Source organism: Cyprinodon tularosa, unplaced genomic scaffold (assembly GCF_016077235.1).
Source record: "Cyprinodon tularosa strain WSP-4 unplaced genomic scaffold, ASM1607723v1 ctg2, whole genome shotgun sequence".
In the NCBI taxonomy this organism is placed as follows: Eukaryota; Metazoa; Chordata; class Actinopteri; order Cyprinodontiformes; family Cyprinodontidae; genus Cyprinodon; species Cyprinodon tularosa.
The window spans coordinates 2,638,721-2,655,208 of record NW_024038733.1 but is presented as its reverse complement, the minus strand read 5'-3'; the positions used below and the strand labels follow the sequence as shown (position 1 = coordinate 2,655,208).

Here is a 16,488-nt window from a genome sequence, read left to right as displayed (position 1 = left end):
GGATTGGAACTGTGTTTAGTGTGAGATTTGCTTTGGTGAAAGATTTGAAAATCGCGATAACAATATTGGTGACTGAAAAATAGAAAATTCTCAACATGAAAATGTTGTCTTCTGATTGGCTGTTATGTTTATCAGCTTCCTGTTTTCATCTCTGACTTCTTGCTCTGTTTTCCTTGTCTGGGATACTAATTTCCTATTTTCCAATGAGTAGCGATGCCATTGCTTGATACTGATGTTTCATTTCCCTGAAATTTTGCTTTGCTTTGAAATATTTTCTGCTCTATGATGAGTTATCTTTTTTTGTGTCGAAGCAGGCCATGCAAACCAATGAGTCAAAGCCACTGTGCACATTCTTTATCATTTATTTCACCAAGGCACGTTTCACATTGAGGCCAATCAGTGTGTGGAGAAGGCATCTGATATGACAGAAATAACTTAAACGAGATAGTACAATAAAGCAAATAAGATTAAAAACTGTATAAAAGTACAAAAGGGAAAGGAGACTTGCTCCACTGCAGCACAAAATAAATAGTTCCATCAAGTCACTTAAATAAATAGTCAATACTGTAACAAATACTAGAATAGGAATGAATAAAGAATGATAGTGATAAAAACCGGTAATCTCCAATATCTTATTGAAAACAATATGATACACATTAGCACTTGTATACAACAATTTACATTCTTGTACATTTATGTACACCTGTACAGAACATAGTGTCACAATACATAGTATTTTAAGGCTTTGGGTGCTTTAAAAAAATAAAAAATTCTAGCCCAAAGCACAAGTTCAAAATCAGCCTTCTTACTCATCCAAGAGGCCAATCCCAACAAGTTTGTGCAAAGACTCTAATTAGGACCATCAGTGCTCAGCAAGAGGGCACATTCAAATGACTTTACCACAATGTTTCATACAGGCGCCTCCTTTTGTGGTACATGACAAGTCACCATTGGAAAATAGAAACTCTGTCCATGTTTCAAGGCAAGATTTCGCCTCTTTGGTTAATGATTGGACTATTTTTTTTTTCAAATAGATGCAAAAGATTTTTGTTAAGGCATCGGCTGGTAAGATATCATGCAGTATATTTACCATTATGTAGAGGTAATATTATCATCTGCATAAATGTTTATTTCAATGCCGCTGTAAGGTAGAAGATGCTACATCTACTTAAAATACAACTCGATGAAGAAATACACAAATGCAATAAAAACTGAAAAAGTTTAAACAAAAAAGAATGTAAGAGCTGCAGGTTGAAAAAGTGCTATTGTTATTTATTTTTTTGTTTTTTTTTCTTTTATAGTTTTTTTTTTTTTCGGTTTGCGAAATAGATAGAAGCTAATTTGAAGAGAGACTACAAAATATTGGTGAATAAATTCACGTTAGTAAGGAAATACAGGCTAGAAAGATGCATTAGACCATCAAATAAATAAAAAAAATAAATAAATTATTAACATTCAATAAATAAATAAATACATAAATAACAATGGTTACAAAGAAAAGGCTATAAGGAGGGAGACAGGAGAATCTTGACATGATCTGTGTGGTGTGACAGTTTGTTTTAACGGGAATCTTGATGGTCATGCTGCAGTGTGGCCACATCCTTATCAGCTATCATTTTTCATCACAGACGCACACACACACAGCACTGATTTGAGCCTTATTGTACACTGACATGGCCCTGTTTGCAGTTTGAATGAGGATGAACCCTGCTGGTTCTGCAGCTGCCTGCTGTTTGGATCATCATTGCACTGCTGAAGCTTTGGGCTTGAGGCTAAGGAATGCTCTGTATGCCCAGTCGCAGAAGAGCTTGAAGTGCTGGAGGAGCTCGTGGCTGGACTGCAGGACATCAAAGTGATAGGGAAGGTGGGGAGGCAGGGAAGGTGTTGGGTTAGTCAGCTTTGGTGCTTCGATTTTCTGCATCTGTGGAGGGAAATATCAAACCATATAAGAAAAAATACCGATGTGCTGTTGTTGTTTTTTTTGTGTATATACTTTTAAAGGAAAGGGTGAAATGAAATTTGCACAAAATATACATTTCAGCTCAGGTAATCCTCACATAGCAATAAATTAAAACAACTAAATCTATAAATAAGATTTATCCAAAAAAATGTTAATTGGTTTTCTTTAAAAAAAAAAAAAAAAAAGATAGAAGATAAGATTATAGAGTATCTTAAACTACCATCTGCATCTGCTCCACTTGCTGTTGGCCCACAGTTATGCTATTCTTGATCACACAAAACTAATATAAGGGCCAGAAATTACCCCCAGGATGCACTTTTGACACCCTTGGTGTAGAGCATCATTCAAATCATAATTTACAAGAGAGTTTCGGTTACATCTCGGAGAAGCAGAAAAAGTTTCATCAACTGGATTATTAGCCGGGCAAATAATATTTGCCAGTATTTGCAAGTATTTATTTACTGTAAATACTGATGCAAAATGTTAAGACAGGCCAGTGAAATACTGGACAATCTTTGTTATCTTTAAAGGAGAAGTTCGGTTTTTTTACACTTTAAGCCCCTTTTCTGTAGTGTCCAGGATGAAATCGAATGATCGACACCAAAAGTTTGACAATTGCTCCTGTCTCTGCTTTTTGGCTCATTTAGAATCACCCCCTGGCTGCTTTAGAATGGCTTGCATAGAGCATGTCCGATAATGTCCTTAAAACAACCTTAAACGTTCTTTTTTTAAAATATGCTACTCACCGGGTCGTCAGCGCTGTTCAATGACGTCCCAAAAAAAGTTTCGTGAAGAAAAAACGTTCCTGTAGTGTTTTATTTAGCATTTTGTAAATCCCATTGAGTTCTGTAGGAATAGTCAATATTCCCCTGCCACCGGAAACGGAAATGGGGCCTGTTTACACAGTTGTAGTCTTTTCGCTTCACTCTGCGTACTCCGACGTCGAGGTGCTAACGTCTCTGTTAAACACTTTAAAAAACTCTGAAAATGGAATACGAAAGGTGGATTCTTGATTCTCGACGTCAGAGTACACAGAGTGAAGCGAAAAGACTACAACTGTGTAAACAGGCTCCATTTCAGTTTCCGGTGGCAGGGGAATATTGACTATTCCTACAGAACTCAATGGGATTTACAAAATGCTAAATAAAACACTACAGGAACGTTTTTTCTTCACGAAACTTTTTTTGGAATGTCATTGAACAGCGCTGACGACCCGGTGAGTAGCATATTTTAAAAAAAGAACGTTTAAGGTTGTTTTAAGGACATTATCGGACATGCTCTATGCAAGCCATTCTAAAGCAGCCAGGGGGTGATTCTAAATGAGCCAAAAAGCAGAGACAGGAGCAATTGTCAAACTTTTGGTGTCGATCATTCGATTTCATCCTGGACACTACAGAAAATGGGCTTAAAGTGTAAAAAACCGAACTTCTCCTTTAAGGTTCTATGTGAAGAACTGAATATCAAAGCACAGTGATGTGTCTGTTTTGTAATTACCAAAAAAAAAGCTCTTTTAAATAAGCATTGAAAACATCTTAGTCAGTCTGTTCAGTACATTGTCCTATTTCCCATTAGTTCATATCATATCACATGTTCATATCTTGATGTGTTTGTTTTGACTTTGTATGTATGGATTATTGGGTTTGTTACATCTGGGGTGAAATATATGCCTGATTAGAGATAACTGAGTAAAGCACTAATGTGTTAAAAAGTGATTTTACCTAAACTAAGACAGCACAAAAGTAACTCAAGCTTTTTACCTGACGGTGCAGCAGATTAATGAGAGTTCTCATTTCTTTGATCATCTCTACCAGCTTGGGCACAGCAGGGTGTTGGTGTTTTTTTGAAACCCTGTTGAGCCACTCAAAGTGGTGCTCATAGAGTTTCAGATCAGCGTGGAGCTGAGAGAGTGTAGGCTTAAGCTGAAAAAGAAAAAACAAAACAAAAAACTGATCAATTTAGGTATGGAAGCATGGACATGGCAAGACGTAACTGGTAAAGATAGGCCATGCCCTCTTTCCCATTCTTTCTCCACACAGGCATGCACCTACGTTGGTACAAACCAATTATCAGAGCATTACCTCAAGATTACTGAGGTCATTGGCTGATCTGTTGCTCATTTCGGGCAGAGATCTGAACCTGTGCGACTCCACGTCTGAGTCAAACGCGTGCTCCTTCTGAAAGACATAATAGGACACAAGGAAGCCGTTGGCAATCAGTGCAATTTAACATATAGTCACACAATGCAGTGTGGCATAAGGAAAGCATTACTCCTGATCCCCTGCTGGATCTTTGTTTCCTTAAGGCAGCTGGTCTCGCTGACGGGGTCAAACAGGTCAGTGTGAGTTCGCACACTTTCAGCCCTCCAAAAATGTCAACAATAGGAGAAAATGAGCTGAACCCACAGGATGTTTTTCGGCTGCAGCAAGGATAACAACACAACGTGGTGACTAAGAAAACTCCAAGTGAGACAGACAACACAGGCCTGTAGGGAAACTCCCGGATCACGGCTATAAAAAGATGGAATGACGCAGTGCCACTTGATGTCCAGTTACAGTTTAGTTCTAAACTTTTTCTAAGCCAACAGATGATTTGCTTATTGTGACCAGCAGAGGGAGATAAAACCCCTGCCTGCAGGTATTTAAGAGCCTCATTAAGAGAGGGTTTTAGCATTCAAGATGCAGCCTTGATTCAAATTCAGAAAGATGAGTGATGTGGCATGAGTCATTTTCTAATCAGCAGAGGAACATAACAACATTAGGATGATGAGTGCAGAGAAATGTTTTGAATAAACAAGGCTGAGTGTGCTTAATGCTTAACCTGCTATGATGTGTTTCCCTTGTTTTCCTGCAGTTGTTTGTGTTGATGTTTGCAGGGATGAATGTGCCTCATTGTCCCTCATGTCTCTCCATCAAGGCTTTCGTAAGGGTTCTCTTGTGTTTTCTTTGCCATGTTTTGTCTCCCTCTGTGTCAAACCAGGTGCACAAAGCAACATCATGCCCTCGCATACAACGCTGGTTTATCATCCAGTCAGCCCTCTGATCTTTTCATCTTGTGTTTTCTCACCCCCTGGCTTTCTCAGCTTCTAAACTCTCCTTCTGACCTTACTTTTTCTTGCTCTCTCTCCCCTCCACCGACATGACCTCACCTAACAACAGAACCAAGCATCTAGCCTTTTTTTTCTTCCGGAATGCAAATACGGGAATATGATAAACCTTTCTTTTGATTTTTATCAAACCACTTTGCTGTAAGGAACTAGGAGCAAAAACAAAAAACAAAACAAAACACCACAAGTACAGCAACTACTAACAGTACCTACAGCCACAAATTTGCAAACACTGAGCCTCACAGAGACATTGTATATTAGTCAGTTCTCATCCACTAAATATGCCCAAACATACACAAATAGGTCCAGTGGAAATCTAGAGCTGAACTCTAGAAACATCAGCTGCAACTCTTCTTTGGAGAAACTTTATTTCTCCTTGTATTTATCTCCTATCTTTGCCCTACTTTTACGGAATTTCACAAAAAAAGCAAATTCCGGAATAAATATATATATATATATATATTTTTAACAAATCTTATGTAACCCTTCCCCCCAAATACCCTTTATTAAAGAGTAGTTTTACAGCAAAGGAACAGACATATCTGAAAACTATCTAATCGCCAAAACTAGAGAGAGTATGTTGCTATTTTTAATTTTATCCCCTGAACAAAAGGAGCTTAAAGATTTGCATATTTTAAAAATAGCTTTAGGATCAGTGGAGCGCAACCAGAGATCCAGAGATAAGATCCTGCTTTCTTTTCACCTGTTAAAACACAGCGTTGATATACAATCACCAGCTGCTGACTCTGGCCTCAGATCTGATTTCCCTACCCACTTGACTGTCAACAAACACGATTTAGGCCACAATCATAGATTAAAAAAACATGATATGGACCTTTTGTTGAAGAGAAAACTGCTCCTGCTCTGTTCACACTTCAAAGACAGTGGAGCTCAAACCTGATTAAGCATCAGCAGGCATTAAGGTTTTTTTCAATCTATTTGTATCTTTATTAACACCTTATTGCAACACTGCTAGTCTTCCTTTATTCTGATTGCAGCAAGAGGTTGTGTCCCACTTGTGGATTAAAAGTGAGATCACTCGGTCAAATTATTTAAGCATGCTGCAAGTCTGTGATTAAAGAAAGCAGCTTAAGGCCCACGAGGGCTTTTTTTCAGCTGAACACTGTTTCAAGCATGCAACATGATGCAAGGGGCTGCCCAACATTAGCACCAAGATCCAGCAGTAATAGATCAGGCATACGCAAGCTAAGTTGCACATCCGGAGGGCAACCCAAAGAACAAAACTGTCCTAAACCTGAAGTATAAACTTTAACTTAGCTCTTCCAAATTGTACATTCTATTTGATCCTTTTCATTCTATACATATTTAATCTTAACTTCTGAACTCTAGGAGCTTAATACTTTAAGGGGAAAAAAAACAAAACATTTCAAGCTTGCTGACAATGATTTTACAGTCACTAAAGAAATATTAAGAGTGACTAATGTAAGTGGGTAAGAGGTAGTGGTAATTTATGGCTTAAACAAAAAGAAAATCAGTTAAGTATAGAGATGTTGGATCTGCCAAAGGACTATTACCAGCTGTTTGGAGTTTAAATGAAGGAAAGATGTTTAACTATTTCATGTCTAAACCATAAACCCCTATCTTGCTCCTTGGATAGTATAGGTTGAATTGCACCTTTATCAGGAATGCCTTTTACTCAAAAGTAACATCACACAATCTTAGATTTCTGCATAAGCAGGTCTTTAAAATTGTACTAAATTGTATCAAAAGAAAAAAATTGGTTCAGAGCTTTCTAAGACCACCATGTTTTAAAAATGTTGATATTTTTCTCAAACATCTGCTTTATAGAGCCCTTCACATATCTATGCAATCCGGTGAATGATATAAGTACTACAGTTGGAAAATGTCAGTTTTATCCAAAAGTACAAGGTGGCCGCTGGACTTGTGATTTTCACAAAGAAATTAAAACTCTTAAACAGTGGAAGTTTCAGTTGACAACTATAGTTTTGTTTTCCTTTGCAAGTATTTGCAGATTTTCATGCAAGCTCTCCTTTCCTCGAATGATAGAATGGGCATAAGGAGATGAGTGGAGCTTAGAAAACATGTGCTTGTTTTATATCGCAATATTACATGAATGTATTTGAGTTGTCAAAATTATCTTTATGTGATTGCAAAACTATGAAGAGCCTGCTTTATTTCCAAGATGTTATACAGTCTTTTAAATAAATTCATCCAAAAAAAAAAACATTCCTGCTGCTTAACAAATATGCATTCTGTAATTGCTGCACAAGCAAATTGTTCACAAGTGATGAAATGTGATGAAAATGTGTGTATCTATAGTGTTGCTTAAGTTTATAGGAAAATGAATTTTATTTTTTGAATTTGCTCTTTAAAGACCAAAATAGAAGAGTTTAGACCTGAATAGATGGGTATTTTAAACAGTAACTTAGTTGATATGGGTGATAGGACTTATTGCACACCCTTTTTTTCTGGGGATACATGGTGGGAAAAAAGTACAAGGATGAGGATGCCAACATCTCCTCTTACCAGCAGCTCTTGGGTGAGCTTCATGAGGTTTCTGGTCTGATTGGACAGTTTGTCCAGCTCAGAGCGCCGGTGAGGTACAGGTGAAGCTGAAGTGAAGACAGGCAGCTGAGCCAATAGTAGTGAGAGGAGCAGTGAAGATGAGGAGTCGAGCAGCACTGTGCAGGGGAAAAAAAAACGGAAGCAATTAGAGGATAGGCGCTGTCATCTCACCATAATGATAATGACTTCAGGCCACGGCTGTCAGCTCTGAGGAGGAGGAGGGTGGATAAGACACAGTAACATAAACAATGGCCCCAGACTTGGCAAGAGGTGTCCTCAAGAGTCTTGTTTTCACAGGCTTGAACGCGCATCATTAAATGATTAAAAAAACCAAGAAAGCTTTGACACAGAATATCTCCATCACTTCTTATGAATGCCGCCGATTGTCACACCTGTAACTCGATAGGTAGGTGAGCTCGATGGTGTAAATTAGAAAGACGGAGCCAAAGTCTAACAGTAGAGTCATTCATTCACCCCCCCCCCCCCCCCCCTTCTGCTTCTTTCAAGTTCAAATACAAGGTAGCACTAAAGCATTAGAGGGCAACTAAGTGATGAATGTTGCGCGATAATTACAGGTGAACCACAAGAATCCAAGCCAGGATAAAAAAAAAAAAAAAAAAAAAATCAACTTTTACGCATGGAATAAACCCGAGGACTGAAGACCTTTTAATGTTTATTAATTTGTATTTTAAGAGTTATTTATAATACATAATTGATAACACAATAAAAAAGCATTTTCATCAAAATTTTGGAAAAATAAAAACTAAAACAAATACTTACATTTCATATTGATTCTGGTCCAGAGGCAGAAAATACAAGCAAATAAATAAATATACAAATAATAAATAAATGAATGGAGGTCCGGGGACTGTCACGTGCTCCGGGCTCTCTGAAAAGTTGTCAGGAGTCAGTGGACCGGTGCGCAAATGGATAAGCTGTGCGCACAAGGACGCACGCACACAGACACAGACGGAGATGGAAAATAAGAATTCAACAAATAAAGTCAAACTTTGTAGAAAAGTTTAAGAGGAGCCCCTGTTAGTCTGTGCAGGGAGACGGATGAGCAGAGAGGAGGGAAAATTTTAGAAAGAAGAGGCAACTTGGAGTGCAGAGAGAGGGATGCGATGGTTGTAAGTCCAATTTTTGCGCGCAGTGAAGTGTTTAGGCTTGTTTAAAACTTCCTTTATAAAGACGTCGGGCCTATGACACATCGGCAGTGACTCACTTCATTCATAAAAAACACACACACGTACACACACACACTCTCACACACACACCCCCACACACACAACCCCTCCCTCTCCCTCCTCTCTCTGGCTCTATTTCCTTATCCCCTCCCTACTGCCTGTCTCCCTTTTGCGAAACTTGAGAAAAAAAATTGTTCCGTTGTTTTCTTTTTTTTTTTTTCCTCCCTCTCTTTCTTTCCTCTATCACTTTCTCCTGTCCCGGTCCCTATCTACAGCACTTCCTCCGTCGCATCCCGCTACTTGCTCCAATCACCAGCCTAATCTACCCCTCTATTATCTTCCCATCTCCAAATCGCTCCTCTCTATCACTGCAGAAACAAGCCCATTGTTTTCATGTGTATCAGCCTATCTCATGTATCCTTTCCAGTTTACCTGTCCTTTCTGTTTCTTATGCTTCACGCTGCCCTATATTTGCTGCACTGACAGATTTCTTAAATTATTTGCCATACTTACACATTTTAGCGCATCAAAAATAATTAGTAGAAAAAAAATGTCTAATGAGGATGAATTTCTCTAAGCTATCTAAACTAACCTGGAATTGTGTGGGAAGTAATTGTCCCCTAAGGCTGATACATGTCTTTGAGATGACTGGCAATGAGAAAGTTAGGCCTCTTTACAGTAAAGTTGCACAATGGAGGGATAATGCAAGGGAATGGTCTGTGTAAGGTCAGCAAATCAAAACAATGATAGGCCTTTTTAAAATATATATATTTTCTTTTTTTTAGCCATCAATAAAAACAATTGTTTGTGTCAAAATCAATAAAAAAAAAAAAACTTTAAAAATTCCAATAGCATTACATTTTTTGGTGAAATAAGGTTAAAAATATAAATTATTCTCCTTCTGGATGAACCAAGTGTTAAAGTATTGGCTAAATATTCTCATCTATTTAGCAATGAAGTCTGATAAGTCTCAACAATGGCATCCGACTGCAACACATCCACTATGATGCTTGTTTGTTGTTGTTTTAAAAAAAAAATACATAATTCTTATGCTTAATGTAACAAGATAAGACAACAAGATAATCTGCATTAATTGCGACACACGCAGACCTGTTTTCTGAGCATAAACCAGCCTTAAGGGTCTTGCTCAGGGACCCAGGGTGGCAGTCCTTGGGAGTTGAACTTCAAGGACCCAAGCACAATTCTCTTTGGTGAGGAGGAAACTTCTCTTTACCACTGTTCCAAGTTTTTCTAGGCTCCCCCTATGGATCCCTGGAGTCAGAAAACTATTTGTTACGCTTTCCAAACTGATGGGTGCAAACAAAACAGTTTTTCACCTGTTCTTAAATTTCTTTATAGATCAGGGCATTATACATAATTTTTTTTTTTTTGGATCTCTGAGCCTACCTTATGCTGTCAGACATATCCAATTTACTTTATTTCTTGACTGAGCAGGTTAGGTGATGAAGCCTGGATGCGATTAAAGAATCTGAACTGAGCTTTTTTAATCACAGCTAACTCATGATTTGGTGTCACTTGTCAGCATCTTCCACCAGGAACAAATCATAGTTTTCAAACAGCTTTTTGTGTGAACTTATCTTTTTCTCATGATAAAATTTGTTTGATGATCTGAAACATTTAAGACGGACAAAAAAAGACAGAACAGGGGAAATATATTAGAATTTTCCACAGCGCTGAAGGCTTTACAACATCTATCTCCTAGGGATGATGGAAGAGTGAGGGGAGGATAGGAGAGCGTGCAGCGAGGTGTTGTCCACGCCTGGAGGGGCCCTCTGAGCAGTGTTGCTCAGAAACGGAGAGCGACCAGACACATACACACACACATTTAGGGTCTTAGGGGTCAATGTGCCACACATGTTTCAAACATGCACTTATATGATTCCATAAAACCTGTATCCTAAGAGAAATGTCTAAAACAATCTTCCTTCTACATGCAAAAAAGAAGAAAAAAAAACATGTTTGCCTCTCAAGTCTAGCAAGGAGCCTGGAAACACTCAGTCAGGTGCAGTAAAGCGTGGCATAGAGGCAAAAATGAGTCTCCAGTCATCACAGAGGGACACTTAGCACATCATACTGTACACAAACTGTGCCGTATATCACAAACGAGTCATGCACATATACACAAAAGAACCGAAAAGAAGAAAAAGAAACAAGAAAAGCATTTTTTTTTTTAAGTCTGGGTGTAGGATCAGGAGACCCCTCATTCACAGACATACACTCATGTTGTGGTTAGAAAATAATTGGTGGTAAGCTTTGTGTGCGTACAGTCATGCACATACACATGGAGTTGCCAGTCCAGTGGCGGGCCTACACAGACAAACAAACACCGTTCGAAGAAGGGACAGTGGCAAGAGTGGGCGGTTAAGTTGTGGTGCAAAAGGGTCATGCACTGCTTTCTCAAGGCAATGCTTCGGTGAGAAAAAACGGCGGAGGGTGGGAGCAGAAGGAGAGGAAGTGATGAGTGTGGTTGGACGTAGGGAGATATTGACACACTCGTTCTTTTTAATTTGCCACATCAAAGGGGTGTTTGAAGACACAGCTGGGGGAAGAAGAAAAGAAAGAGTGAAGTTAGTCACTCTCCCTCATTGCCTCATGATGGGGGTCTCCTGGGTGGTTCTGAAGCAAAGGGTCTGATGTTGGGCCCATCCAGCAGCTCTGGTTGTTCACACACTTTTAGAGAAGCAAGGCGGCTGCCCTTTTAACAGGGGATGGTGTGCGCCTGGTTCTCAGCATGCAAAAAAAAAAAAAAAAAAAAAGATCATGCATTTTTGTTTATTGGCGCACGTGAGAGAGGGTGCATAGCGTTGCATGGCTGTCGGAAAAGGGGGAATCCAGGGTTTGTGTAAAAGGGTGTGCATTCAGTGTATGTGTGTAATTATGGGTATGCGGTGCAGCGTTTGCATGATGTGCGTGAGCATCGATGTTTGTGTGCTTCTTTGTGTGAGAGTGTGTTTGTGTGTGGCCTTCATATGCTAACCATTACATCACCAATCTGTGTAAACCACCATTGGAGGAGAAAACAGAGTGAGACACTCAGACTACGACCTCAAAGACATCAGAGAGGAAGGGGGAACCTGTGACAGGGCCTGCACTGCCTGCCTCCCTCCCAGACAAACTTTACTCACACAAGCTCCCCTCAACTAGCCTTACACTGGCTTTCCTGTGCGCCATGGCATGTATTCACACATCATTACACAGACATTAAATCTCTGGAGTGCCTCACTCTCTTCATAGACCTATTACTGGGATGTTAATGCACACATTCTGCTTTAACAAACCTCAGATTTGAGCAAAACTCTGAATCATGTCTCAATTACTGGTAGAACAGCAAACAGTTAGAGGTCTCTGGTTTCTTTTTTGCTATGAATGAGGATGTGCAACAAGTGCATAAAAACATCTCACTTTTTCATCATTTCGCTATATGTTAATAATACTTACACAAATTATTATTTGTCTGTGCTGTTTCAGCTAAAGATCTCAAAAAATCTTATTCAGTTAAATTTGTGAGTGAAAATAAATTAGTAGCATTACATGGTCGACAAAATTGTGTCTGGGTTAAATACATGTTTCTTTTATAATCCATGATTTATATTGCAAAAAGAAACCAAAAGTTAAGCCTAGTTTTACCACCAAGGCAGTGAGGCTCATTATAGAGATAAATTATGTTTTTGCTTAGCTCTGACACAGCAACCACTTGGCTTTAGTTGAAGGGCTGCATAAAAGTCTTAAACCAGCTCAGACTTTTTTATGTTTGTCTTCCAACAAGCCAGACTTTCCTTTAGGCTTTTAAAAAAGTACTAATCAATTTTTCTCCAGGCTTTCTAAGGAGGTATCAAAGGTTTCTCTTCAGTGCTTCTACCAGTCTTTTTTACTCATTTTATGTCATTATATCATGCCATGCATCCTCAAAGTTAGTCCAGAAAAAACTTACTTAAAGAAACAAAAACTTCAGTATAAATGGGTTACCAGTTCATTAGCAACCAGTTAGTCCACTGGTAACCTTATCACAAGTATTTATTTGTTTGCACCAAGGGATAAATTTTTTTTTTTTTTTTTAATAGCAGTTTAGATTATAAACAAAATTTGTAACCCTTCCCTGCTACTTAATTTTTTATTTATTTGTCTTTTCGAAATCTATTAAAATAAACTTGGCTAAATAGAGCTAAAGACATCCTGCTTTATACCTGAAGCATCTTTACTGACCCTTTTTGGACTACTGAATCAGCTTATTCCTAGTTGAAGACTTCGGCTTAGGACTGATAGGGGCAAATTTTAGACACTCCGCGAAAATGATAGTTAACATGCTAAGATGCAGATGGAACCACATTGTTGACAAAAAGTTAAGATAAAACTCTGAAATTCAAATCACCCAACATCTATGGTAGGAGATCCTGCCCATGAGTACCACAGGAGGATTCGGGATAAGGGGCACACCTGGTTTCATGTTACACCAAAAATAAAATGGGAATTCATTTGTAATTGTAGACACAGCTCTTGCCTTTGGGACGCTGCTCAAAGCATTCCGGGTGCCCCAGACTCCTGCAGCAACCTTCTCAAATGATACGGTTCTAAGCTTTTCCTAGATCAACTTACAACTTGTTGACTGTACACCGGCATTCACGAAGATTCACGAAGATACGACAACTTTTTCCAACCTCCCTATAAGAAGGTCAGAACGTAGGTCCCAGCGTTCAAGCAGTCAGATCAAGATGATTTCAAAATGCACGTTTATTAAAAAGTAAGCAAGGGGCTGCTTGTCACCTGGGGCAGGTTCACTGGATACTCTGTAGAGATGTGAACTCATGTTAGTGACTTCAGAACTCATATGGCAAACGATAATGAGTATGTGAGTCACTAACCTGGTAAAGTTCAGTCTGAGCCCAGAAGAAGAGCTGAAGTCCAGAGGAATGGTTTCTCTGTAGCTTGCTGCGGAAGCCGCTTCCAGAGTTCCAGGAGAGAAGCTGAGTAATAACGAGCAGAGGCCAGAGCATGCAGAGGAGCAAGAAAAACCAGAGGGATAATCTGAAGGCAAAGCCGAAGCAGTAACAGGTTTCCAGACCAGAACATTAGAAGTCTGAAGATGCGCCGAAGGGATTTCCAAGCAGGGGTCAGAAAACAGATCCAAAGTGGTCAACTGGCAGAATCCAGGCCATAAACAGATCAGGCTAACAGAGCAGACCAGAGGCAACCAAAACTTAGAAGTCCAGGGACAGAAACTAGTCAGGATCAGGTAATCAGAAACTCTCAGGAAGGCTAGAAAACTCTCACACTCAGCTCTAATAATCTAGCACAAATGGCTGGGATCAGGTAGCTTAAATAGAAAACAGGAACGGAGGATCTGATGAGTGACAATGAGCGCTGGGCGGAGCAAAGTAAATGGGAGAAAAGAGGAAAATCCAGCCATCAGTGCTAAGATCATGATACTCTCATTGTAAATTTGACCATGCAAACTAGGATGTATAGTCCTGCAATGCTTTCCATTTTTTTCCCCAGACTGTTACAACCATGGGCTGCTCAGTGGCGCAGTGGGTACCACTACTACCTTGCAGCAAAAAAGTTCCAGGCTCAAACCCTGGCCCGGGGTCTTTCTGCATGGAGTTTGCATGTTCTCCCTGTGCATGCATGGGTTCTTTGCAGGTACTCTGGCTTCAAAGTCCAAAGTCATGAGTGTTCTCTAAATTTTCCTTAGGTGTGTGCGTGAATGGTTGTTTGTCCTGTTGTTCTCTGTGTTGCCCTGCGATGGATTGGCAACCAGTCCAGGTTGTAACCCGCTTCTTACCCGTGGACACCCGGAGACAGGATAGGCACTAGCAGTCCAGCACCCCTTGCAACCCCGCTTTGGATAAGCCTGACGGACACCTTGTTCTGTCATTCCAGAATTTTTGACCAAGTTAGTCCCTCATGCAACATAGAAAAGATATGCCATCTACCACAGATCAACACTGTATAGAGTTTTTAGCAGATTCACGGGGCAAAACCTAACCCACTGTTCTATAACGGATTAGCTCTCCTTAACTCACAAATATTGACTCGTCTAACACCAGTTTTCAGACCTCCTCCAACTGAGGTCATGTCCATTTATTGTATGTCAAGCCTCTAAGTAAATAGGTCTCAGTTGTGCTAAACATTTCTTTTTTTCTCTCGAACAGTGTGGTATTTAATATTCTCAATTGTGTGTGAAGAGATTGGAGTGGTGTACATCTTTGTGATACGCTGCTGGTGGTAAAATCCACTCTAAAACTGCCCTTTTAATGTCATAGTAATGATTCAAAGGTCAGGGTTAAGAGAGTTAAAAGGAAACATTGCTCTGGAAATGTTCACTGTTGAACTGTAAATCAGAAAAAAATGTGGTCAAAGTTCAAAGAAAACCATTTTCACCCTAAATTAACTTATGACCACTTCAAAAGATCTCAGGAAGTCTGGACTCCTGAAAGAATAAAGCCATGACAGCAGATTCAAGACATACGCACGATATTTCTTCAACCTTTCTGAGAATTCCACATCCTGGTTCCTGGTTATCTGACAGAGGACTTACTAAATTACTATAACCTTCTATAATTGCATAGGAGACTCACTTAAGGTTAATGTCCCTAACATTATGTAACAATTTAGCTTCAAAATTAATGCAGCTCCTAACTGATTAGTTATCTGACAAGGAAGAGATCCACTGAAAATGTATTTAGTTATGTCGGGAATTTTTTTTTTTCTACAGTTTGCTCTTGTGTGATTACCGCCTCAGTCTGATTACATGAACAAATACCAAATCAGTCCATTCAAGTAATGCTGCTCCAATAAATGTTTATTGCTTTGGCTTAATTTCCACGTCCAGGTGGATGATAAAATGTTCCGGTGAATTTTAGGGTTTTAGTCTCATGTTCTGCTTGCCTCAGTGTGTCATGAGCAAACATTGAAAGCGTTGGCCTTGACGCAGCACCGCTGCCTTAGAGAAAGGGATTATGGGAGAAGCAGTAGCAACAGCTTCATTATTTATTTTTTATTTTTTGTTGCACCCTCATTTCCTCAAGGGAATTCCAGCAGGGCCTGAGTAAACAAATCCGGAGATTAAGCTCAAAGGGAAAACCAAAGGTCTGAGCTATTACTGTTAATATTTACTCTGCTATAACAGCATGCTTAAAAGTTTCCCCGTGACCCCCACAACCTCGAGTCTTCTTCCCCTCATTCTGTGGTCCCCGCTTCAGGTTCATTTTCTACAGCTCACTCCCAGGAGGCAGCAGCGTGTCCGATTTAGGAAGGCTGCCATGGTAACATTAGATTAACTCACTGTCCACCGAGATCAAACCCTCCTGACCCCTTACCCCCACAAACCTGCGTCAGAGAGCAAGTGAATGTGTTATTAGGTTGGGGGTGTGAAGGAGAAATAGTGACACACAAGACTGGGCTGCAGGGTAATAAAGTGACGTCTCTGACTGTCTCTTTCTCACAAGTCGACATGAGGAATAATGTCCTCTAAATGAAGACCCTCTAAAAGTGTATTCTGCTCCTCTGGGAAGTATTTTAATCAGAAGACTCCAAATGGATGGGGCTTGCAAATCAAATGCCTCTTTCTTCTTTCAGGCCTCTTTAGACAGATATGCCTGTTGTGCATCTGTTTCTGTGCCTTTTTATTAGACTATTAAATGAGGACCTTAACCAGCATCATTACTGCAGGT

At 39.6% G+C, this 16,488-nt stretch overlaps 1 protein-coding gene across 1 annotated transcript; it reads right to left on the bottom strand.

Annotated features, from left to right (window-relative positions):
- Positions 1–352: 352 nt before the first annotated feature.
- Positions 353–8,752, bottom strand: il11a (interleukin 11a). Its single transcript, XM_038284231.1, has 5 exons — positions 8,391–8,752; positions 7,572–7,726; positions 4,039–4,134; positions 3,718–3,879; positions 353–1,921 (listed from the first exon to the last, which is right to left on the bottom strand). The coding sequence occupies exons 1-5, from the start codon at positions 8,395–8,397 to the stop codon at positions 1,742–1,744; spliced, it is 600 nt and encodes a 199-aa protein (XP_038140159.1). The 5' UTR covers positions 8,398–8,752; the 3' UTR covers positions 353–1,741.
- Positions 8,753–16,488: the final 7,736 nt, after the last annotated feature.